The 24953-nt window shown below is 41.9% G+C and overlaps 1 protein-coding gene across 2 annotated transcripts in view; it reads right to left on the bottom strand.

Annotated features, from left to right (window-relative positions):
* The window catches only part of CDH17 (cadherin 17), an 86691-nt gene that overhangs the window by 29330 nt on the left and 32408 nt on the right, over positions 1-24953 (bottom strand). Inside the window, exons 4-11 of one of the 2 annotated variants that reach the window (XM_068983346.1) lie at positions 18829-18963; positions 17797-17935; positions 14886-15044; positions 14579-14778; positions 11456-11587; positions 10983-11133; positions 5214-5429; positions 1097-1173 (exon numbers count right to left, since the gene is read on the bottom strand). In XM_068983346.1, the coding sequence (XP_068839447.1) occupies positions 1097-1173; positions 5214-5429; positions 10983-11133; positions 11456-11587; positions 14579-14778; positions 14886-15044; positions 17797-17935; positions 18829-18963 (1209 nt within the window). Of the gene's footprint in view, positions 1-1096; positions 1174-5213; positions 5430-10982; positions 11134-11455; positions 11588-14578; positions 14779-14885; positions 15045-17796; positions 17936-18828; positions 18964-24953 lie in introns of those variants that run through there. The other variant, XM_068983347.1, reaches the window with a different exon arrangement.

The following is a 24953-nucleotide window of genomic DNA, read 5'->3' as shown; positions in this document are numbered from 1 at the left end:
TCAAAACAGCTTCTCTCTCCTCCAAAATAAATAAATAGAGGTATCTATTTTAAGGGAAGCAATGATAAAATTACTGCCAAGTTCAAAGCCCACATTAACAATAAATTAGCTTGAATTCTTCTTGATATAGTCAACTGATCTTCTTTCTCCTGCTCTTTCTGCCCAGTTCGTCTCATTTTTGCAAGTGTGCTGAGCACACTTTTCTGGCATAAACCAGAGGCTGGCTTTTTCTTCGCCTTTGTTGTTGTTATTCAGTTGCTCAGTCGTGTCTGACTCTTTGCAACCCCACGAACTGCATGTAGCACACCAGGCCTCCCCGTCCTTCACCATCTCCCAGAGTTTGCATCGAGTCGGTGATGCCATCCAACCATCTCATCCTGTCGTCCCCTTCTCCTCCTGTCTTCAATCTTTCTCAACATTAGGGTCTTTTCCAATGAATTGACTCTTTGCATCAAGTGGCCAAATTATTGGAGCCTCAGCTTCAGCACCAGTCCTTCCAATGAATATTCAGGGTTGATTTCTTTTAGGATTGACTGATTGGATCTCCTTGCAGTCCAAGGGACACTTAAGAGTCTTCTCCAGCACCACAGTTAGAAGGCATCAATTCTTCGGCGCTCAGCCTTTGGATACTCTCACATCTGTATATGACTACTGGATTCTTATTCAGTTAATGCAAGGTGAGTTTAAATTGCCAATATTTTGCCAGATTTTAAATTTTGACAAAGAATTCTTGTTTGAGAACCTAGCAATAACCTATTTATTGTCTTATACTCACAAAATATATAAAGGCAAACTGGAAGCAGCTACTCAATTCATCTCAATTTGACAAAGACTGTGCTTACAGCTTTCAAGCAGTCCTTGAAATAAATGAGCTTTTGGCAAAAGTTTATAAACAGATGCTCGCAGATACTATAACAGTGAACATTACTGTTCCCAGAAGATTTCCACTGAAGACAATGCCTGAGTTTACTACCAGAGCATTAACTAAGATATTAAATCTGGCATTACCCCTAACTACTGTTTGTGTCTTTATCCCAGAAGTAGGGGTCAGGTAATATAAACAAAGTAAAGCAAAAACAAGGCAACAAGTACTCACATCTGACTTTTCAAAGATGGGGATCTGATCATTGATATCAATAACGTTGATTTGCACAAAGCAGAGGGTCTTGAAGTCTGAAAATCAAAAGCACATCACAAAAATTTTCACTGAAAATCATGCATTAAGATCAGAAAACAAAAAAAAAAAGATCAGAAATCTGCAAGAAAAACAATTGGCAAGTGCAGTAACAGCCATGCCACAATTTGACTGTTGACCTGCGATGTGCGTAGCAAGGAGTCTCTCTGTGCACCACCGACCCCCACGTGTGGGTCACCAAGGTGGGGCGGAGGAAAGTCCTGGGAAAGGCGCCTCTGGGCTTCCTGCTCCATCCACCTGCCTCTTCCTCGGTAAAAGCTTGTTCCTGAGCCAGGCTTCCTGGGAGGCAGCCTCTGTTTTCTGGCTCGTGAAACTTATGTAGCCTTCAAAGCCCAGTGCAAAACTGTCCTTCTAAAAAGCTTATTTGAGTATCCCAGAAGGTTATCTTTCCTTCTCTGAACACTTCCAGCTCTCACTGTCCTGTATCTCTTCTGCCCCCATAAAGGGAAGGCTCAAGTGAGGGAGGCAAGGTACAATGGTGTGTCTGTGTACAAAGTCACTTCAGTCATGTCCGACTCTGCAACCTTTTAGACTATAGCCTGCCAGGCTCCTCTATCCATGGGATTTCCCAGGCAAGAGGACTGGAGTGGATTGCCATGCCTTCCTCCAGGGAAATCTTCCTGACCCAGTATTTTACCCACATCTCTTACATATCCTGTATTAGCAGGCAGGTTCTTTACCCCCAGGCTTCCCTGGTGGCTCAGTGGTTAAAGCGTCTGCCCGAAATGCAGGAGACTTGGGTTCGATCCCTGGGTCGGGAAGATTCCCCTGGAGAAGGAAATGGCAACCTACTCCAATATTCTTGCCTGGAGAATCCCATGGACAGAGGAATCTGATGGGTCACAGTCCACGGGGTCGCAAAGAGTCGGACACGACTGAGCGACTTCACTTTCTTTACCCCTAGCACCACCTGGGAAGCCCACGATACAATTAGCCCTCTTCCAAGGGCATGCCTACCCAGAGGCAGCTCACAGAATCCTGGTAAGTGGCTCTGAGGGGTGGGTTTGACAATCCAGAGACCTAGTTAGAGACAGCAGTTTAACCTGGATCCAAGGTGAGCATGGAGTACCGGTAGAGATGGGATCCCCAGAAAAACAGCTACATGAAGACCAACAGGATGGGATCTTTTGTTGAGGTTTCCATTATTCCAACCGTGAAGCCTACATTATACAATGGCTAAGACTTTGGGCTCTGGAACCCCCACCACTGAAATTCTGTCTCTGCTACTTATCAGACGTGTAAGAGGTTGGTTATGTTACTTGAAATCAGTGTGAGGTAGTCAGTTTATAAAATGTAGATAGCAACAAAATCAAGCTTCTCATCCTAACAGACACGGCCGGCACTCTCTGTGTATCAGGTGCTTTGCTTACATGACTCACTCTTCATCCTCACTCTTCACTCTGATGTAGGTACTATTGTCATTTTCATTTAGTTCACAACCGAGGAAGCCAAGGGTGACTTGGCCACAGTCCTGCAGCTGGCTCGTGGTCGAGCCAGCTCCGAATCCACGAGCCCGCCAGTCCTCTCCATCTGCTCCCCGCCCTTCACCCCGCTCTGTGCCCTGGGGCTGACCTTAGGAGAGCATCACTGGGCATCCTGGCCCTCTGGGTACCAGTCGAGCTCTACCAGGGGGAGCACTGGCAGGAGGTCTGAGGAAGGGCAGGAGCACGGAGTCAGAGTCTGGCTCCCACTGCCAGCAGCCTCCTCTAGAGTCACGGCCCCAGGCCCAGGGCGCCCAGGGCCTGCTCCTTCAGGGAAGGGCACTTCCCTTGCCCCTTCTGGCCTTGGGGTAAGAATGACTCCATCGTGCTTCACTCCTCCTGCTGGCTTCCCATAACCCCTACCCACAGCTTTACAGACAATCCCTTCTTTACTCTCTTTTTGGTTACTTCTTTGAAGAGGGCTTTTTTTTCCTGGGATGCTGACAAACATACTCAGCCTGCCGAGCTCCAGAGCTTGTTCTCAACACACCAGACACAAGGCCAGGGATGTAACCTAATAATAACCATCTTATAAATAAGTGGATGCTAATTAAAGCTGGGTCCAGCCCCCAGGACATTTGTAGACAGCAAGAATGGCTGGAGATGTGGAGAGGTCCCAGGGCCTGAACTCACTACTTGCCTGTTCCACGTAAGCCTCATTTGGACCAGCAGTGAGCCTCGTGGTTTTATGTAAATAAAACCACTTCCCTGAATTTATGTAAAACTATGCTAATTATAGCCTACTGACTAATTTTCTGTAGTATACTATTGAATGTTTAATTCCATCAACGCACATACACACATATTTACATATAAATATATTGCATAATCTGGTCCATATAGTCTATAGATGTATTCATGCATATAGACAATGTGTCATCTGATTTCCATTTATGCTCTTATGGCATTAAACTGCTTTGGGTCTCCATGCATTTGCACATGGGCTTTCTTCTCCTGTATAAGCCTTTACACTGTTTTGTAACTTGTCATATTCATCCATCGAAAGTCGGATTAATGATACCTCTTCCAGAAAGCCCTATCAGGTCTCTCTCCCTCTCCACTGAGTCGCTCATTGCTTTCATGGGCTACCTTGTACATATTCCTTATCATTTATTTATTCACTTGTCCATCTCCTCTACTAAAAAGTGCTCCTTGAGGACAGACACCGGGTCTTATTTATTTGTGCGTTTCCAGTACATTGAATGGTGCCTCAATCAAGGTAAATGCTCAGTAACCACTGGAAGAATGGCTGGCTAATGGTGTGAAATTGTCAGCTCATCACAGACAGGGATAATTTATTATACCCAATTTCATTGTACCTCTTAGCATAATGCTAAGCATTATGTTCGGCCCTCTATATTTGCCAAATTACTATCCCTCAAACTTTCTGCTTTGGGGGCCTGGTAAACCCCAGTACTCTCAGTTCTCTTTAGTATCTCAACATCTGGATAAAGAAAAAAAATATGAAGCACAATGTGAAATGATGCTCTTCACTACAGCATACCTATATAATCTCTCTTTCCTAGCGTAATAATTACTGAACTACTTGGTTATTTAAGACTCAAGAGCAGTTAACTCGAAGAAAGATTCTTAACTTAAAAGTATTAATGACCCTAAAATAGGCCTGTCTCTGAGGTCGAGTATGTTTGTGTGTCTGTGCAATTTATCTGAGAACGTACGCATTTGTTTAGGAATTCATAGTTTCCATCAGATTCTCAAAGGGTCTCATGACTTAGCAAAGATTAAAAACCACTTGCTTTGAAATTGTATAAAGTATAAGGATGAATGTTTCCTGATATTGTCAAATGGCCAATTAGAAGCTAATAGGAGAAGACAAAGCTTTCCAAAAGTTCCTTCACTGTCATACAGTAGAAGCCATTGAGTCTGAAAGGGAGACTTGAGAAATACAACTAACTTTCTTGTTTGTGATCACGGTGGCCATGACAATGAGGCTTGCCAACAACTTCTAACAACAGGATCTTAATTGACAACGTGCTGCTGGGCTCTAAAACCGATCACTCTGTGTGCACCAAGACCTTGCTTCCCATTGGCTGCCCCAGCAGTGCCTGAACAAGGCAGGCAGGCTAAGGTAGGCCTGCTTTTGGAGACCACAGACTCCTTCCACAGCCAGCCTTGGACCTCCGATGACTTTGCCGAACTTCCCTTTGACCGGGAGTTTCCCCAGCACTTTCCTTCCTTCCCTCCTTCACTCAGGGTCAGGCTCGTATTGAGGTCTGATGGCTCTTCCACCCTTCTCTGTATCCCTTTCCATTTTTTCTCATAGGCAGTTCCTCTAATAAAATCCTTATATATTCAATCCCCTCTTGGGCATCTGCTTCTCAGGAGACAAACATAATCACATTTTCTCATCTGCAACTCTGTCCGTTACCATGCTGGCTTCTGGGCTTGTTTTACATGGGAAGCAAGACCTTTTTCAATGGCAGCCTCTGTAACACAGCCAGGCATTAGAGCAGCCTAACAATCACAGCTGGAAAGAAAACAAGTGTTTCACTCGACACTGTGAAAGTGATACTAACCTTTGTCAGACACCTGTATGCTCAGGTTGTACTGCGGAGTGTCCAGCTTATGCAGCGACTGCAGCACTAACTGGAGTGTTCCAGAGTATTCTTGGACCAGGAAGAGTCCATCTTGAGGAACTTTGGGAGTTTGATCCACAATTCTGTATTCTAAAACACTGTTGATAGTGTTTTCTTCATCCATGTCATGAGCAATAAGAGTTCCAATACTGCTCCCTATAGGGAAAGAAAGAAGGAAACCCGTCCATTATTTTTCTTAGCCTATTAAAAAATGGCTTCCGTGGAGAATCAGGTTCCTAGAAGGCACTGGAAGTAACTGTGAGAAGCAGAATAAAGTTCTTAGATTGATGCTGGTGCTTCTAACCTTTTCAGCTCTACAGTGTGTGGAGCAGTGTCTTAGCTGGCTGCATATGTGTGTGTTAGTCGCTAAGCAGCATTCGATTCTCTGCGACCCCATGGACTGTAGTCCGCAGTCCATGTCCATGGAGTTCTCCAGGCCAGAATACTGGAGTGGGGTGCTGTTCCCCTTCTCCAGGGGATCTTCCCAACCCAGGAATGGAACCTGGGTCTCCTGCATTGCAGGCAGATTCTTTACTGTCTGAGCCACCAGGGAAGTCCATTTTTAGCTGGCTAGGGCTTGCCATAAAAAAAAAGTGACTACACAATGGATGGCTTTAACAACAGCAGTTTATTTTCTCAGTCTCTGGAGACTAGAGGTCTGAGACAAGGCGTGAGGAGGACTGACTTCTTCAGCGACCTCTGGCTCTCAGATGGCCGTCTGCTGCATGTGTTTTCACGTGGTCTTCCCCCGTTCTGTGTCTATTCAGATTTTCTCTTCTCAGAAGGACACCAGTCATATTGGGTTAAGACCCACGCTAATGACGTTGAAGACCCTGTCTCTAAATGATAGTCCCCCTCTGAGGTGCCCGGGCCTAGGACTTCATCATATGAATTCGGGAGGACCCAAGTCAGGGTCTTGAACCATCCTGGATGTGGAGTGGGCCCTAAATCCAGAAGAGATGACAGAGACACTCACAGAGGAGGAGGCAATATGAAGAAGAGGGCAGAGACTGCAGCAAGGCCACCACGAGCAGCCAACGAATGCCAGGAGCCACCAGGGGCCAGGATTCTCCCCTCACGGGCACCTTGATTACAGGTTTCTAGCCTCCAGAACTGTGTGCGAATACATTTCTGTTGTTTCAAGTCTCTGAGTCAGTGGTCATTTGTTATGGCTGCCCTCAGACACTAATGCACAAGGCAAATGGTAAAACTCAACAAGGACAAGCCAACTGTGCTGAATTCTAAGCAAGTTTCCGGAACAACAGCAGAGACTGACTCCACCCCCAAGATAAAGACAGCACAGGCCGAGAGCAGGCAGGCGTCCTCTCTGCCTCGCTGCAGTTTATGGACCTAAGTTTTATTTCTGTGAGTGTCTCAGTCCAGGGAGTTCTAGAAGTCTGGCCACAACGCAGTGCTCTACCCAGGTCTGTCTGGATGAGCTCTGATAGATGCTGGGTCATCTTGCTGCGTGAAATGGGAATTGTGTGTTTCTCTACGCACAGCCAGAATTCCACGTGAGGGCTAGAACTTGAATATGTATCCCCCTTGTGGAGTTTGGCTTTATCCCCTTGCCCTGTATTTTATCCCCTTGCCTTTGCATCTACTGATTCACAGGGAGATTTGGAGGGTTTCGTGAGGGGAGGAATGGAAGTACCTATGTTATGCCTCTAAGGGGCTTGCCTTGGCAGACGTTGTCTCCTGGCCAGGGAAGGAGAGGCATCAGAACGTGTGTCTAGCGTGGTAGCAGCTGCCATTTCTGCATCCTCACAAGCAACCAAGTCACCTTTGCAACCTGCATCTGCCCTTGTAAGAAAAGCATCTACGTGCTGGAATGAAAGTGCATCTCACTAAATTCTGTGGTGGTTTGGTGTCTGAGGGCTTCCCTTGTGGCCCAGCTGGTAAAGAAGCTGCCTGCAATGAGGGAGACCTGGGTTCGATCCCTGGGTTGGAAAGATCTCCTGGAGAAGGGAAATGCCACCCACTCCAGTATTGTGGCCTGGAGAATTCCATGGGCTGTATAGTCCGTGGGGTCGCAAAGAGTCGGACACGACTGAGCGACTTTCACTTTCACTTTGGTGTCTGAGCAGCCCTGCTTGGGACCCTTTCCCCGGCAAGTGGCAAATGAGCATAACACAGAGGACACCAGTCTCCCCTCACTGCGGGGGAACCCTCCAGCTGTCAGGGACACCAGGACTGTTTGGCATCAATGACAGGGAAACTCCAGTAGGGGGCGCCACTCAGTGAGAGCAGAGAACTTTATGAATGAGCCAGGAGTGAAAGAAGTGTCCTGTCTCCGAGTGGCAAGGAACTCCGCCCATGGCAAAGGTCATGAGGAAGGAGGCTTGGCGTACGCAAAGGCGTGATCAAGCCTCAGGAAACCCCCTGTTCCCGAGCATCTACCCCCAAAACCAGAGTCTATCTACTTTACTGTTTCCTGCTCTCGCCTACACCTCTGACTTTATGGGGGGCTGTTCCCCACCGGTTCTCTCAGAGAAGGAGTAAACGTGCAGCTCCAAGTCAATAAAAATTCCTGGATGTGACAAGAGTGTTTCAACTTACGGACTCCTCTGAAGGTTATCTAGCCCGCCTGTATAGGTTTGTCCGGCCACATGTGATTGTTTACAGCCTCTCAGTCGTGAGAGGCACGAGATGTTTTAGACTTACTAAAGGCAAATTCTTTTGGGAAGTTAGAAATTATTAGTATAGTGGGTTGGTTAGGAATTGTATTGGTGAAGGGTTTTTCATTTGTTGTGCCAATAACTGCTGCTAATTCCCTGCCCTGGGTGTGACAAGGGCGTCTCAGGTCAAACCTCTCTGCTGGCAAACTAGCTTGTGTACTACCTCTCAACCACAAACAGCACAGAGAGTCTGGAGTTTTTGAAAGTCTTAATTAGCATAGGGCTTTCCTCATTGTTGAGTCAATGATTGCCACCAGGCCTCCATATCCTTAGGCACCTGGGAATATATTAATCAATGTATTTGGAATATACAAAAGGAAATATAGTAGTTTTTAAGGTCAGCAATACTAGACTTTTTGAGTTCATGAAATTTCTCTTTTGTAATAAATCATTGTACTTTATTATAAATCACTGTGTCCTTGCTATGTAAAAATGTAACTTTATCACTATCTTAAGACTAAATAGATCTTAAGGGGAACATTGGTGAAAGGATTTTCATTTGTTGGGCTGATGTTTGCTGCTAAATCTCCATATTCCCTGCTCTTATAATGAATATAACTAGCATATAGGAGAAATAAGTATTAACCTTTAAGATTAATCATGTTAACCTTGGGTTAAATAAATTCCTTTCTTGATTGTAACTCACTACATCCTCACCCTATAGGAATGCAACTTTATTTGGAGGGTGGTGCCTGGTTTAAGAAAAAACACCCTTGGAAAAAATAAGTTTTTTGGTTATCAGAAAGAAAGGATCGTAAAATGTCAGCAGGCCTCATGGCCAGAAAATGATGTAAAACCCCTAAGATCTTTTTTTTATGTAAAGCACCTGACTTTGATAAAGGTCAGAACTGCTGACCCCCGCATGACTCTGTATTCATCCCTATGTGTAACAAAAGGTATGTGAGCAAATCCAAAAATAAAGAAAGAGGATCAGTTTCCGGAAAGACTGATTCCCCCATGTCGCTTCTTTCTTGCTCTCCGTTTTTCTGGCCAAATTCCCATCTGGTGCATGGGTACCCACCAAGCCTGCTAATTTTGCCTGGGCTTCTGAGATCGGATGGGGGCGGTGGGGGGGAGGGGGGCGGCCTCAGTGCCTCCTCTGCTTCGGGAGAAGGGAAGACGCCTGCAACCTACGTAGGTGGTGATTGGTATTCCATGTAAACCAAGTTATTCAGCCTCTCTTTCTCTGCTAATTTTCTAATCCCTCTCTATCTGTAATTAAATAAGTTATTTCCAAGGACGCCGACTCTGTCCCCACCTTCGAATCACCCTGGATCCACCGGGGCTGGACCCCGGCAGCTAGGAATAAGTGGCAGCCCAAACTGATTCAGAGGTACATACAGTATCTCTTGGGGCACTGAGAAATACTTTGGGGAGGTGGGGCTTTTATGAGAGGATAAAGGTCTGGTGTGAATACAAAGGTGTTGGTGGTAAGTGGGATTTCAGAATTAAAGTGGGCACTGCTGAGACTTGGGGACATGAGTCTCACAAGTTTCTGGCCGATACAAGACACCAAACAGGAGAATATAAATATACTAAAGAATAATTTAATATTTTAGTGAGCTAGACAGTAAGGCCCCAAAAGGCAGGGGCATTTTTGGGGGGTACCCTTCTAGGCTATATATATTAGAATAGGCTCATTCTGTGTTGATTTATAAGAATTCCTGGTCCATTAAGTCCACAACTCAAGACTGTGAAATATTGTTACAAAATAAATTATCACTTTTGGAGAGGCTGCACCCTTGAACAATTTGTTTTACCAGCAAGGACATCCTCACTAGTCTCCAAAAACAAATGCTGTCCTCCTCCCTAGTAAGGCAGGCCACCACTATGATGGCCCCCAGCAATCACCCCACCCCTGATAGGGATGCCTTGGTGTAACTTCCTCCTTTTGAGTGTGAGCTGGGCCTCATTTCTAATGAATATGGCAAAAGTTATGGGATGTCACTTCTGAGATTAGATTATGAAAAGACTGACTTTCATCTTACTTGCCATTTGTTTTGAACTCTCTCTCTCTCTTTCTGAATGTCCAGATCCCTAACTCAGAGAAACTGTGAGATAATAAATGTTTGTTGTTTTAAGCTGCTAAATTTGGGGGCAGTTTGTTATGCATCATAGATGAACTGATACACTGAATGTTGGGCCCTACACAAAAATACTTGAGGTATCATCTACAGAGGTTTTCAAAGATCTTCTGCACAATCAATGAGCTCAGCAGTAAGGAGTAATAGATAAGAGGTGTCCCAAATCCAGTGAAGTCATAGAACTCCCAGAAATCAATGTTCTAATAGTGGCTGTCCCTGCACAAAACTAAAGCTATCCTGGCATAGCACAAAGAAATGAAGCAGGTCAAGAACAGAAGAACAAAAACAGATAGAAACTGAACTTCATCTTTAAGTCCCATGAGCTTTTATCAGCCTCCTGCTGCTGCTGCCGCTAAGTCGCTTCAGTCGTGTCCAACTCTGTGCGACCCCATAGACGACAGCGCACCAGGCTCCCCCGTCCCTGGGATTCTCCAGGCAAGAACACTGGAGTGGGTTGCCATTGCCTAGAGAGGGTCGATTGCAGGGTATCTGACATGGACTGTGAATGTTTGTTTAAATTATTTAGCAAATTTGATGGGATTACATCTGTCACTGACTTTTCTGGAAGGCAAATAGGAATCTATGGTGAAACTGTGCAAATGAGATAACCTTACACATTTATACAGGATGGTGGTGCAAGGGGTTATGGTGCTCACGGCAGGTGTGGGGGTGTAGCCTCAGCAGCAGCGACAGCAGTAGCAGTAATGGTAGCAGCAATAACAGTGCTATGAGTAGGGGTGGTAGTTAGAAAACTCCGATTTTAGAACCCTTCTCAGACACTCCCTGAACTGAAATACTGTACCTGTGTGAGTCCCCAAATGCATTCTACCTCTATGCTGTGTTGGGCAGGCACAGCCAATCCCGTCAGGTTTACCTGCCCACCATTTACCCACCAGGGAGGAGAAAGGGATTACAGAGTTAAAGAAGACAGACACACACTTTCTCACCTATTTTTTCATTCTCCTGGACCTCAAGTACAGTCACTGGAGATGAACACGTAGGTGGATTATCATTAACGTCTTTCACTTTCACTTGAATTTCCAGTGGTTTTGAGAGTGGTTTTCCCTGCTCATCCTTTGCAACCGCATAAAAAACATACTACGACAAGATCAGAGGTAAAACATGACTCCATCATCATCCTCTTTAAAAGGCAGAGAAAACAACTATTTCAAGACCATTTCATTTATCCCCTTATTTTCAATTCATTTAGAACTGGGAAATGAGAAAATATAAAATGGATCAAATTTGTGGGGTTATTTTCCATGTCTTTGAGAGCAATAAGGCACTGAGGTTCAGAACACAGTTCTGGGGGTTTGGTGGTGGTGGTGCGGGTGTACAGTAAAATCCTTTCTGCTCTCAGATCTCCACAGGCACAGGATCTCGTCTTGTCACCCGTGAACCTCCTCTTAGTTTTACTCACTGCATCCTTTTCTTCTCGGTCCAAGGGCTGAGTCACATAAATATCTCCTTCCTGGTCGATAGAAAATGGAAATCGTGGTGTGTTCTCCTTGTCCAGTAAGGAGTATAGAGCACCTGGATCATTCCACTGCACCTACAGGGCCCAGAGAAAAATGTGAGGGAAGACAGACCCGGACGGAGAGAATTGGAAAGGAAATAAACAATTTTCTAGCTCTCCGTTTGAAATTTCTGATGACCTTGTTTGGATGTCTGTGGTTTCTTATAACTGCTAAGTTACATTTTTCATTTTCAACCTAAAATAATCCCTCTCCCTTTTTTCCTTTTCACTGTTGTATTGCTCCAAATAAGCACATAGTGGTATTTCTCTTCCCTAAAGCAATTCTTTGTGAACCCTCTAAAGAGTCTATAGGTTGTTCATTTGGAAGCCTGGTTGTGAAGACTTCCTGTCATGAAACACCAGTTTAAGAAACAAGAAGCACTTAGTATCTGGCATTATGTGAGGACCAAGCCATGATGAATGACAGGCTCCCAAAACTCCCCAGTAAAGATAGGAGACACTTTCAATTCTTCACCATGCTGTTATTTAAAACAAGTGATACATAAATAAAGAACATCTCTCCCTTAAATATTTAATCTCATAGACTTTAGGGATAAGAATATTTGCCAACTCCCAGTGTTGTTTTGTAAATAACTTTGCAAAAAAAAAAAAAATCAATAAACTCAATAGTAAGTCCTGTCTACTTGCTACAGACAGAGCCTAGCCTATAGGATAATCTACTTATTACTAATAATAACACTTATTGAGGGTTGTGCCCCATTCCAGACATAATACTAAACACTTTAAAGTATCTCATTAAATCTGCAAACAGTCCCATGAGGTAGAGACTATTGTTATTCGCACCTTATAAATGGGGAAATTAGCACACAGAATGTTTAAATGACTTACCTAAAGTCCTACACTTGGGTTTACACTTAGGTCCTACACTAAATGTAGTGTAGAAATTTCTACACTAAACTATTTTCTCAAAGACAACTTGGGAAGGGTATCAAGGAGCCACCACTGTCCTTTTCTAGTTATTTAAGCTCCAGGCCAAAGATTATGTTCTTGGTTGTAAGCAAGCTCCCATTACACCCTACAAATTCAGCCCAAGTTCTTCCATCTTGTCCCCCTCCACTTCTTCTTCCCCAGTTTGAAGACACACTGAGTACTTTTCCCAGGCCTGGGTATTGGCTATGGCTCTTTATATTTTATTTTCTTTGACAGTGCTATGAAAAAATAAGTATATGCAATTTTCTAACATTTATAAATCCTTATGAAGGCAACCTGAGTAATAAATAGGAAGACTTTCATAAAAGAACCAAACTGAAATTTTTGGGGAAATGAGTCCTGATATACTTTCTTATCTGGTAAAGCAGAATACTTTTTGCTTTCATCTTTTTTCTTCTGAAGGTGAAATTCATTAATTCAACATTCAATAAATGGGAAGCTGCTATATAACACAGGGAGCCCAGCCTGGCACTCTGTGAGCGCTGGGATTGGGGGGGAGGGGGACGGCGGTGAGAGAGGGCTTCAGAGGGAAGGGATATATATACAGTTATGACTGATTCTCACTGTTGTATGGTAGAAAACAAACATAACATTGTAAAGCAATTATCCTCCAATTAAATAAATAAGTAAAGTTGTAAAAGGAGGAGAAACATTTTTCACATTAAAAAACTTCAATAAATAAAAATCTTAAGTTAGATGATAGATACAGTGGGATGGGCCATTCCAGGACCCCTTAACAGCAGCAGTACCATTTGAAAAATATATATAGGAGTACTAGAGACTAGAACTGCCTTATAACGTTATTCCGTTTTATCTACTTTCACAGATACTAATTAACTTCTGTCATACCCCAAAGAGCTGTCATTATCCCCATTTTATTGGTGAGAAGTTGCTTCAACTTCTCATAAACAACAAATGACTTGTTTATGCTTCCCTGGTGGCTCAGATGGTAAAGAGTCTGCCTGCAGTGTGGGAGACCTGGGTTCAATCCCTGGGTTGGGAAGATCCTCTGGAGAAGGAAATGGAGATCCACTCCAGTATCCTTGCCTAGAAAACCCCCTTCGGAGAGCCTGGTAGGCTATAGTCCATGGGGTAGCAAAGAACAGAAAACAACTGAGTGACTTCACTTTCACTTTCTTTGTTTATGATCAGTCCTTGAGGTAACAGAGCAAGAATGTGGTTTTGCTTATCTGCTTCCAAATCCAGTGATCTTCCACTGACTCACAGCTTTTTGCATCAAGAAATCTCCTGATTTCCCAGAAAAGATCAGATCTGGGTGGGCCCTGGAGTGGATTTCCAGGAATTAAAGCAGGAAGAGAAGGCTCAGAGTGACACAGGTAGGACCAGGGGAGGGTCTGAAGGGAGAAGGGGAGGTACCTAGAGGGGATGGCTTTGGGAAGGGGGTGGGCTCCAAAGGTAAAAGTTGTCTCCTCAGCTCTTACTCTTGGCCAGTCCTGTCTCTGCCCCTCAGCCTATGATGGGGCGCATCTTTCACATCAAGATTTTCCCCACTGGAATAAGAAGCAATTTGCAGTCTCAAATTCAAATCATGCACATGTACCATATACAACTCAGCCGTATCCTACGCTATAGACAAGAAAAAGGAAACAGCGTTATCTACGTAGAAAATGAAGGTGAGTAAAGTTCTCTTTTAAAACTCAAATATATGTGAGTTGGGCTTCCCTAGTAGCTCAGATGATAAAGAATCTGTATGCCATGCAGGAAACTTGGATTTGATCCCTGGGTCTGGAAGACAACCCCGCGGAAGGAAATGGTGACCTGCTCCACTACTCTTGCTTGGAGAATCCCATGGACAGAGGAGCCTGATGGGCTACAGTCCACAGGGTCACAAAGAGTCAGACATGACTGAAGTGACTTCGCGCACATGAATCTAAGTTGGTACAGTCCAGAGTTCACCCATGATGGCAAACTCCAGAGACTTGGGGCCAGAGATTTTGTTTATTTAGTTTGCTTTATAATGACACTATGCAAAAACATCAGTGAAGACCACGAGGGTGGGCCCCTACAATGTGAGTGTATTGACTGGGCAGGCTGTTAGCATTCCTTGGGCACTACCTGAGTGATTTTAAAAGGGTAAGGTTTAGTCGAGTTTTCTTCAATCTCCACAGGTTCTGGTGGTTTCCAAATATTCTCCTTCACCGTAATATCCACAGGTACACTGTCGCTAAAGGAATGCTCAGTCAGGCCTCCCATGTCTGCCACTGAGACCACCAGCTTGTAGTGAGGATTCTTCAAAGGATCCAATTCCTGGGACCCTATGGGAAGTAGGAGAGAAGAGGAAAGGAAATGTCTCTGAAGATGATATGGATCTAGGTCGTTTGTATTGATTCAGAGAGTCCCACGAGGGCATCACTTAACTCACCTTGTGGAGTAAGTGAAATTCCTCCCGTTTGGTTGTTGATCTGAAAGTACATGACATTGTTGACCTTGGGAAGCTGCATGAGAATCTGATAAATAAGTTGGCCATTGAGTGTGGCTGGATCATCCAAGTCTGTAGCATTGACATACATAAAGGGCTTTCCTGTTTAACAAAATGTACCCAGAAAAAAAAAGATATTTAGATATTAAAAAAAGATATTAAAAGATATTAAACCAACAATAGACACATTTGCCTTCCAAGGGGCATAAATAGAGTGGAGGAATGTGCCATAATTCATATTAGTGTGGAATAAATCTTTATTCTGCTACTTTTTCCTAGGATGAAGTTCCTTAAAGTATGGTCCAGGAACGTCTGGGGGTCTTTGAGACTGTTTTTAAGGTCATATATGTATAAAAGACCCATCCAAATCACAAGATAAATCTATGCATTTTAGCATAAAGGAGTACCCAAAAAAACATTGATACAGTTTCAGATTCCACATTGCAATCAACAATAAACCATCCCTTGCTGAGTTTTGTCTAGTATCAAAGACTATTCACAGTTATCTGAAAACACTGTTACAATACTCCTTTTTTCAACTACATGTCTGCCTAAGGACAGTTTTTCTTTAAATGTTTCAACCAAAACAGTTTATGGCCACAAAATGAATGCAAAAACAGACATAAGAATCCAATTGTTCTCAACTAATCCAAACATTAAAGGATGTGCAAAGACTAAAACAATGCCATTTTCTTAATAATTCCTTCTATCTTTGAAAATACAGTTCTTTTAATTAAAATATGATAAATACTTTAGATCAATTACTAAATAATTTTTCAATTTCTCAGTTTTAATTTCAAATATGATAAATATTGGTAGATATAACCAGTGATATAGTGGAGCCAACTTGTAAAACCCAGTTGAATTTCCAGAAATTCTGTGAGTCAATTATTAACACCATTGGTAGTTTAAAATGGGTTGTGGTGGGAGTACTTATACCACAGAAATTGACAAATGCTACAAATCAGAGGGTTTTTTCTGCCCCCCAGATAGACAGCTATTGAAATTTGCCAGCATACCACTGGATATAAGCCATATATCCTTGAAAAAGTTCCTTGGGGCCTGTAATAGTTTTTAGGAGAATACAAGGGCCCTAAGACCAAGTTTGAGAACCACTAGACTACAAAATCCCATTGGTGAAGAATAAGACCTGCAAGATTATTACTTAGCACAGTTCAGCAGTGAACCTTTGGTATGCAACCTCAGGGACAGAGACACATGAAATTACTCCACATAATAAAGTGAAAGGAATACTCTTCCTGAGTTATCAAAAGTGGGCATTGAAAAATGAGAGAACATTAAGTAACATAGAAGGAAGCTTGAGAGTGAGTCGATGGAAATGGCCAAGAGTCTTTCTGAGAACTCAAAGTCAAATATTCATGTTTATTTTATGCACTGTTATGACAAGATGCTCCTTCATTTCTCTAAATCTTTAGTAAAGCCTACCACACACACTGTGATTGCAGCCATGAAATTAAAAGACAGTTGCTCCTTGGAGGAGAGTTACGACCAACCTAGAGAGCATATTCAAAAGCAGAGACATTACTTTGGCGACTAAGGTCCGTCTAGTCAAGGCTATGGTTTTTCCAGTGGCCGAAGTGGTTTTTCCTGAGCGCCGAAGAATTGATGCTTTTGAACTGTGGTGTTGGAGAAGACTCTTGAAAGTCCCTTGGACTGCAAGGAGATCCAACCAGTCCATTCTGAAGGAGATCAGCCCTGGGATTTCTTTGGAAGGAATGATGCTAAAGCTGAAACTCCAGTAATTTGGCCACCTCATGCGAAGAGTTGACTCATTGGAAAAGACTCTGATGCTGGGAGGGATTGAGGGCAGGAGAAGGGGACGACAGAGGATGAGATGGCTGGATGGCATCACTGACTCAATGGACGTGAGTTTGGGTGAACTCCAGGAGTTGCTGATGGACAGGGAGGCCTGGAGTGCTGTAATTCATGGAGTCGAAAGAGTTGGACACAACTGAGCGACTGAACTGAACTGAACCACACACATCTAGGCTTTGATGAGGGGATTTCCTGGAGATGAAAGGTAACAGAATTGTGAAAGGATGAGCCCTAGCTAGGAGTTGGAAGTAAGAGAAGAAAAAGACCTGGGAGCCAGCAGTGACCATGAGAATGTGGATTCCTGGGAGGGTGTGGGAAAGTAAGCTTACCCTTCCAGAGTGTTCTAGAGCTGTGTGTGTGTGTTAATTGCTCAGTCATGTCCTACTCTTGACAACAACATGGACTATAGCCACCAGGCTCCTCTGCCCATGGAATTCTCCAGGCAAGAATACTGGAGTGGGTTGCCATTCTCTTCTTCAGGGGATCTTCCCCACCCAGGGATTGAACCCAGGCCTCCCACATTGCAGGCAGAGTCTTTACCGTCTGAGCCACCAGGGAAGCCCCTCTAGAGCTGTGAGGTATTCTAAAATCTCATCCTAAGATAGTGGTCCTTAACTGGGCGTGATTTTGCCCCCAAGAGATATTTGACAATGTCTGAAGACATCTAGGCTATCAAAGCTTGGAAGGGAAGTGTTGCTCCTGGCATCTGATGTGTAGATAGATGTCAGGGAAGCTGCTAACATCCTATCATGCACAGAACAGCAGCCCCTGACCAAAAAAAAGAAAAACAACAACACAAAAAAGAATTATGGAGCCTAAGATGTCAGTAGTGCCAAGAGTGAGAAATTGTACCCTAGAGCAATGGGGATAATAAAACAAATCCCAGAGGATTGCTGTGAAATTTAAATAAGATAAATAAAATTAAATAAGATAGTAAGCGCTTAATGAATGATAGCTATAGCTGTTAACCACACAAATGTGCCATTCTGCCAAATATCTCCAGGCTCCTGCCTATTACCTGGGCGAGAATTCTGCCTTACTGAGCCTTCATAATGTTGCTGGAGAAACACAGGTCGGTTGTCGTTGATGTCCTTCACTTCAATGGTGACAGGGACCGGGCCCTCCACTGTATTGCCCTGAGCATCCAGGGCGGAGACCTGATGTTGACAAGAAAAGGAAAGCTTCTTGGTGAGTCTGAACCCCATATCATACACCCAAAAGTCACTTGAGGGAAATTAGAGCCCAAAGAATCAATGGTCTGATAACTACAGGGGAGAAAGATACCCATAAAAGCCCAAATTGGGGGCTGCTAAAATAGAGGCCCTATCAGTTAAGCCAAACTAATCATGACTGTGTTTTCCAGCAGTGGGATATGCTGGACACTGGACATGCTCTTTTCTAAATAGCTAGAATCAGTGAAATAAGAACACTTTGACCCTTTAGGGTATGGAAATGTCACGGGCTGCTGCAGAGGCACTTTAGTGCTCAGTCTGCATGTTTACCAACAGAAAGCTTTGGCCTGCTCTTTACCCACAATTAGCTCTCTACCATTTCTGTGTATTCAGACGCAAACCATGAAACCTAGGGCAGAAAGAGAGGGAAGAGGTCTCTTTAGTCAGACTATGCATTGGTCATCTGTTACTTCTGCTTCTTGCAAGGCCCAAAGGCGGGCCATCTAGCATCAATGCTGCCTTCTTTGTGGAGCCAGAGCCCACCCAACAGCCAGGGCGAGACACCAGTGAAACGTCAAAGAAGTGTTGAACGGTTTTGATCCAGGTGCCCAAGTAGGGCCTTACTTAGATGAGTGATCCATCTGAGAGCCTTGGCAATATAACTTGGGTTACCTCGTCAAAAAGCCTAAAAACAGGGATATCTTTACCAAATCACTCTCTAGTTGGTTAAAAAAAAAAATGTGGGCAAACAAGATTGGCAAACACATCATTAGGGTCAGGAGAGTGGAAACGGGATTCTGTGCTGGGGAGGAGTATGCCAGTGGCATCTCTGGCGCTCAGAGATTGGAGCTGGTGTCCATGGCCTGGTGTCGATTCACCTGGAGTCTGTGAACAGCTCTTGTTTCCCTGTCCAGGCTTTTGTTGTGATATAGAAGTCCATCAGGTTGTATCTGAAATATGCCGTCTGTCTCCCCCGTTAGTTTGAAAGTCACAGCAGGAGGATTGGCCTTAAACTGGGAAAAAGCAAAAATTAGATTAAGTCATTAGGAAGAGCAATGTTGTAGGATTTGTTGTAAGTCACCAATTTCAGGTAACATTTTTATTTGCACAATCACCAAAATAAGAATTTCTAAGCTTTTAAAGGGATACATTCTAAAAGTCTGCTTTAATATTAACTAACATTCAAACTACATGTCTCTCAAGAAACAATAAATGACATAATTTAATATATTTACAAAATTCAATTGATACTTTACATTACAGCTAGAGTTAGATGAGATTTTTTCTGGGAATGTCTGAGAGCTATGTTACTACTAGCTTCTAAGAAACATTAAGAACTATAGTTTCATTGCTAGGATGAAAAAGACGGCATTTAGTACTTCTAAAAACTGTGACAAAGATTAAGAGATATTTTAATGTTAGGGGAAACAACTTTAAAGTGGCTTTATTTGATAATATTCTGTATGAAAATCTCACTTTTTCAGAAATGAAGGAAATGTCAATGATCACCCATGGGATAGCTATAGTACTTTTAAGACCACAGAAGAGAAAATTCACGTAAAATAAAGCAGACAGAAAAGTCGTTCAACCTCATTAACAATTTTAATATATTTTTCTATATTCACAAGTCAAACATCAATAATAGCCAATGTTGTAAAAGCTTTTGTAAAGAATGGAAAGAGGCACATATATTATTAATGAAAATATAACTTAGCATAATCCTTTTGGAAATAACTTGAGGCATAAAATGTTTATAGCCTTTAATAGCAAACATTGCTAAACAGAATTTATCTTAAGGAAATATTTTTTAAACAATAAGCGGCATGTGCTCCACGAAAAAAGAAGCCACCGCAATGACAAGCCCGCTCATGGCAATAAAGAGTTAGCCCCTGCTCACCACAGCTGGAGAAAGCCCACATACAGCAATGAAGACCCAGAGCAGCCACAAATAAATAAAAAATTATTTTTTACAAAAACTAAATAAATGATGACTAAACTAACCCAAAGCAAGCAGAAGGAAATAAAAAGTGGAAATTAATGAAATGGAGAATACAAAAGCAAAGGAGAAAATCAACAAAACCAAAAGTTGATTAAAAAAAAAAAGATCAATACAATGAACAAATCTTCAGCTGGACTTATCTCAACCAGTTCAATCTCTGGTTGAGGAACTAAGAACCTGCAAGCCACACATGGCACAACCAAAAAAAAAAAAAAGAGGGAACATCACTACCAAAATTACAGAGATTAAAAAATCTAAATAGAATACTATGAGCAATCGTTTTCTCACAAATCAGACAACCTAGGTGAAATGGATAAATTCTTAGACAAAAACTACCAAAATTGACTATGCCAAAGCCTTTGACTGTGTGGGTCACCACAAACTGTGGAAAATTCTTCAAGAGATGGGACTACCAGACCATCTGACCTGTCTCCTGAGAAATCTGTATGCAGGTCAAGAAGCAACAGTTAGAATTGAACATGGAAAAACAGGCTGGTTCCATATTGGGAAAGGAGTCCGTCAAGGCTGTATGTTGTCACCTTGCTCATTTAACCTACATGCAGAGTACATCATGAGAAATGCTGGACCGGATGAAGCACAAGCTGGAATCAAGACTGCTGGGAGAAAGATCAGTGAGCTCAGATATGAAAATGACATCACCCTTATGGCAGAAAGTGAAGAAGGACTAAAGAGGCTCGGTGAAAGTGAAAGAGGAGAGTGGAAAAGCTGGCTTAAAGCTCAACATTCAGAAAACTAAGATCATGGCATCTGGTCCCATCACTTCATGGCAAATAGATGAGGAAACAGTGGAAACTGTGACAGACTTTATTTTGGGGGGGCTCCAAAATCACTGCAGATGATGATTCCAACCATGAAATTAAAAGATGCTTGCTGCTTGGAAGAAAAGCTATGACCAACCTAAACAGCATATTCAAAAGCAGAGACATTACTTTGCCAACAAAGGTCCATCTAGTCAAAGCTATGTTTTTCCCAGTAGTCATGTATAGATGTGACAGTTGGACTATAAAGAAAGCTGAGGGTCGAAGAATTGATGCTTTTAAACTGGTGTTGGAGAAGACTCTTGAGAGTCCCTTGGACTGCAAGGAGATCCAACCAGTCCATCCTAAAGGAAATCAGTCCTGAATAGCTATTGGAAGGACTGATGCTGAAGCTGAAACTCCAATACTTTGGCCACTAAATGAGAAAAACTGACTCATTTGAAAATACCTTGATGCTGGGAAAGATTGAAGGTGGGAGGAGAAGGGAGTGACAGAGGATAATACGGTTGGATGGCATCACAGACTCAATCGACATGCGTTTGAGTAAATTCCAGGAGGTGGTGATGGACAGGGAGGCCTGACGTGCTGCAGTCCATGGGGTCACAAGAGTCGGACAGGGCTGAGCAACTGAACTCAGCTGAACTGAACCAAAATTGACAAAAGAATAAAAGAACTATAGTAAGTAAAGAGATTGAGCTAATAATTTTTTAAATTCCCACAAAGGAAAGTCCAGGTCTAGATAACTTCACTGGTGAATTCTGCCTAACAATGAGAGAATTAACACCAAAGTTTCACAAATACTTCCAAAAAAAAAAGAGTATGGAACACTTCCTAACTTATTCTATGAGGCCAATATCATCCTTATATGTAAATCAGAAAAAAAAATGCAATAAAACTGCAGAGCAATATCTCTTATAAATACAGATGCAAAAATTTTCAGCAAAATACTAGCAAACTGAATCTAGCAACTATAGAAAATTATATATCATGACCAAGTGGTTTATCCCAGAATACAAGGCTGGTTCAACATACAAAAATCAATTAATTTAATACTCCATATTAATAGAATTAAGGACAAAACCAGACGAGTATCTCAATAGAGGCAGAAAATCATTCCACAAAGTCCAATATCCTTTCCTGATGAAAAATATGCAACAGTTCAGGAATAGAAGGTAAATTCCTCAACCTGATAAAGGATATATAAGAAAAACCCACAGTTAATATTAATATTATACTTAGTGGTGGAAAGACTGAAAGCTTTCCCCGTATGATCAGGAACAAGGAAATGAAGCCCAGTGTTGCCACTTCTATATAGTAAGTCCCCTTCAAGTTGTGAGCGCTCAGAGATTCGAAAATGCATCTCCACGTCTTAAGTTAGTTCATTTATCTGGCACACGTTGTCACGTGTGTGCGTCCTCTACAAGTGGTTGTGCTTTCGCGGACTTTACAGTTCTGTAGAGAATGGGCTTCTCAGGTGGCTCGGTGGTGAAAAGAATCTGCCTTCCAATGTAGGAGACATAGGAGAGGCTAGGTCAAGCCCTGGGCTGGGAAGATCCCCTGGAGGAGGAAATAGCAACCTACTCCAGTATTCTTGCCTGGAGAATGCCATGGACAGAAGAGCCTGGTGGGCTACAGTCCATGCGGTCGCAAAGAGGCAGATATGACTGAGCATGCACACACTGTATAGAGTGTAGTAGTATAATGTCTTAATTTCAAGCCCAAGATATCATCTATGATGAGAAAAAAAGAGGCCCTACCCAGACATCACTGGATCATTTTATCAAAAGGGGAGAGTTGAACGCAGCAAGGAGCCAGAACCTGTGCTATCAGCATCAGGCGGGAGTGAAATTGCAGCTCGCCCTCTGTCTCCTATTGCTGACACTCCTTCAGCTCTGTCGTCTGCCACCTCCTCTCCCTCTTCAGGTCAGTAACTCTTCTTGCCTATTCACTCTGTACCAGCCCCTGTATGCCAGGTGCTGTCCTGTACTTTTCAAGGTACTATTCTGTAAGGTTAAAAATGTTTTCATTTTTTATGTTTGTTTTTTTGCATATTATTTGTGTGAAAAGTATTATAACCAATTATAATATGGTACTCTATAGCCAATTGTTGGGTAACTAGTCTAACTCTGTTGGACTTATGAACAAATTGGACTTTAAGAACGCACTCTCGGAACAGAACTCATTCACAGGTAGGGGACTTCCTGTCTAATATTGTACTTGAGATCTTAGGCAAGAAAAGAAATAAAAGTCATCCAGATTGGAAAATAAAAGTACCTCTATTCACAGAAGACATGATCTTTTATATGGAAAATCTTAAGGAATCTACAAAGAATTTTACAGCAAATAAACAAGTACAATGAGGCTGCAGGACAAAAGATTAATATACAAAAATCAATACTATTTCTATACACTAGCAAAAAATAAATCTGAAAGTGATGTTATGAAAACAACCCCATACACAATAAGATTAAAAAGAATAACATACTTCAAAATAAATTTAACCTGAGAAATACAAGAAAATCTGAATTTTTAATCTGAAAACTATAAAACATTATTGAAAGAAATTAAAGATCTAAATAAATGGAAAACACCCCATCCTTAAAAGCTGAAAAACAAGATTTTTAAGATAGTAATATTCCCCAAGTTGAGATACTGATTCAACACAATCCCTATCAAAATTACCTTTGTCTTGTTTGTAGAATTAACAGGATGATCCTAAAATTTAGGTTTAAATGTAAAAGACCCAAAATAACCAAAACAATCTTGAAAAAGAAGAACCAAGTTAGGGGACCTAGCACTGCCTAATTTCAAACTTTACTACAAAGCTACAATATTATAGAACTGTATAAGAATTTCTTTCTTTCCTTCTTGGAGGATATGTTAATAACCTAAGGATCAACCTCATGGGCCAATAAGCTTATGGCACTGCATAAGGATAGACATATAGATCAGTGGACTCAAAATCAGGAGTACAGAAGTAAACTTTTGTATTTATTGTCAAATTAATTTCCAACAAAGGTGTTAAGATAATTCAAGGGGGAAAAAATAGTGTTTTCAGCAAATGATGCTTGAACAACTGGATCCTCACATGCAAAAGAAAATGAAGTTAGATCCCTACCTTGTACCATGCGCAGAACAACTAAAAATAGATCAAAGGCCTAAATGTTAAAACTATAAAACTTTAAGAAGAAAACACAGGCATAAAACCTTATGACTCTTGATGAGGCAATAGTTTTTTAGATATTATATCAACAGTACAAACAGAAAATAAAATAAATAAATTGAACTTCAAAATTAAAAGCTTTTGTGCTTCAAATGACATTACCAAGAAACTGAAAAGACAATCTACAGCATGTGAGAAAGTATTTGCAAATTATGTGTATAATAAGGAACTTTAAGCAGAATATATAAACAGCTCTTACAATAAAAAGACATAATACAATTTAAAAATAGGCAAAGGATTTGAAGAGACATTTCTCCAAAGAACAGATACAAATAGTACATAAGTACATTAAAAGATATTAACATTAATCATTAGGGAAACCCAAACCACAAAGAAACCACTCTACTCCACTAGAATAGCTTTAATTAATTTTTTTTTTTAATGGTAGCAAGTGTTGTCAAGGATGTAGAGATATCAGAACACTTATACAATGCTGGTGGGAATGTAACATAGTTCAGTTGTTTTGCAGACCAATTTTACAGTTATTCAAAAGGCTAAATATTAAATTCATCATGACTCAGAAATTTTACTCTTAGGTATATATCCAAGAGAATGGAAAACATATGTCCTCACAAAAAATTGTACATGAATGTCCATAATACTGTTACTTTGTAATAGCCATAAATGTCCATCAAATGATAAATGGATATTCAAAACGTAGCATAGTCACACAATGGAATATTATTCAGCTATGAAAAAGGAGTGGAGTACTAATAGCTGCTACAATATGGATGAACCTTGAAAATATTCTGCTAAGTAAAAGAAACTATACACAAAAGACCGCGTGTTATATGACTTCATTTTTATGAGGTGTCTGTAAAGGCAAATCTATAGAGACTGAAAATAAATCAGTGTTTGCCAGGGGTTGGGAGGAGAGGAAAGAGTGACTGCCAGTGGGTATAGGATTTCTTTGAAAGTGAAAGTGTTCTGGGATCAGACAGTGGTGATGGTTGCATATTTTTATGATACATTAAAAACCAAAGAATTGGCCATTTTAAAAGG

Source organism: Capricornis sumatraensis, chromosome 11 (assembly GCF_032405125.1).
Source record: "Capricornis sumatraensis isolate serow.1 chromosome 11, serow.2, whole genome shotgun sequence".
Taxonomy (NCBI): Eukaryota; Metazoa; Chordata; class Mammalia; order Artiodactyla; family Bovidae; genus Capricornis; species Capricornis sumatraensis.
This window is presented reverse-complemented; position numbering and strand designations above follow the sequence as displayed.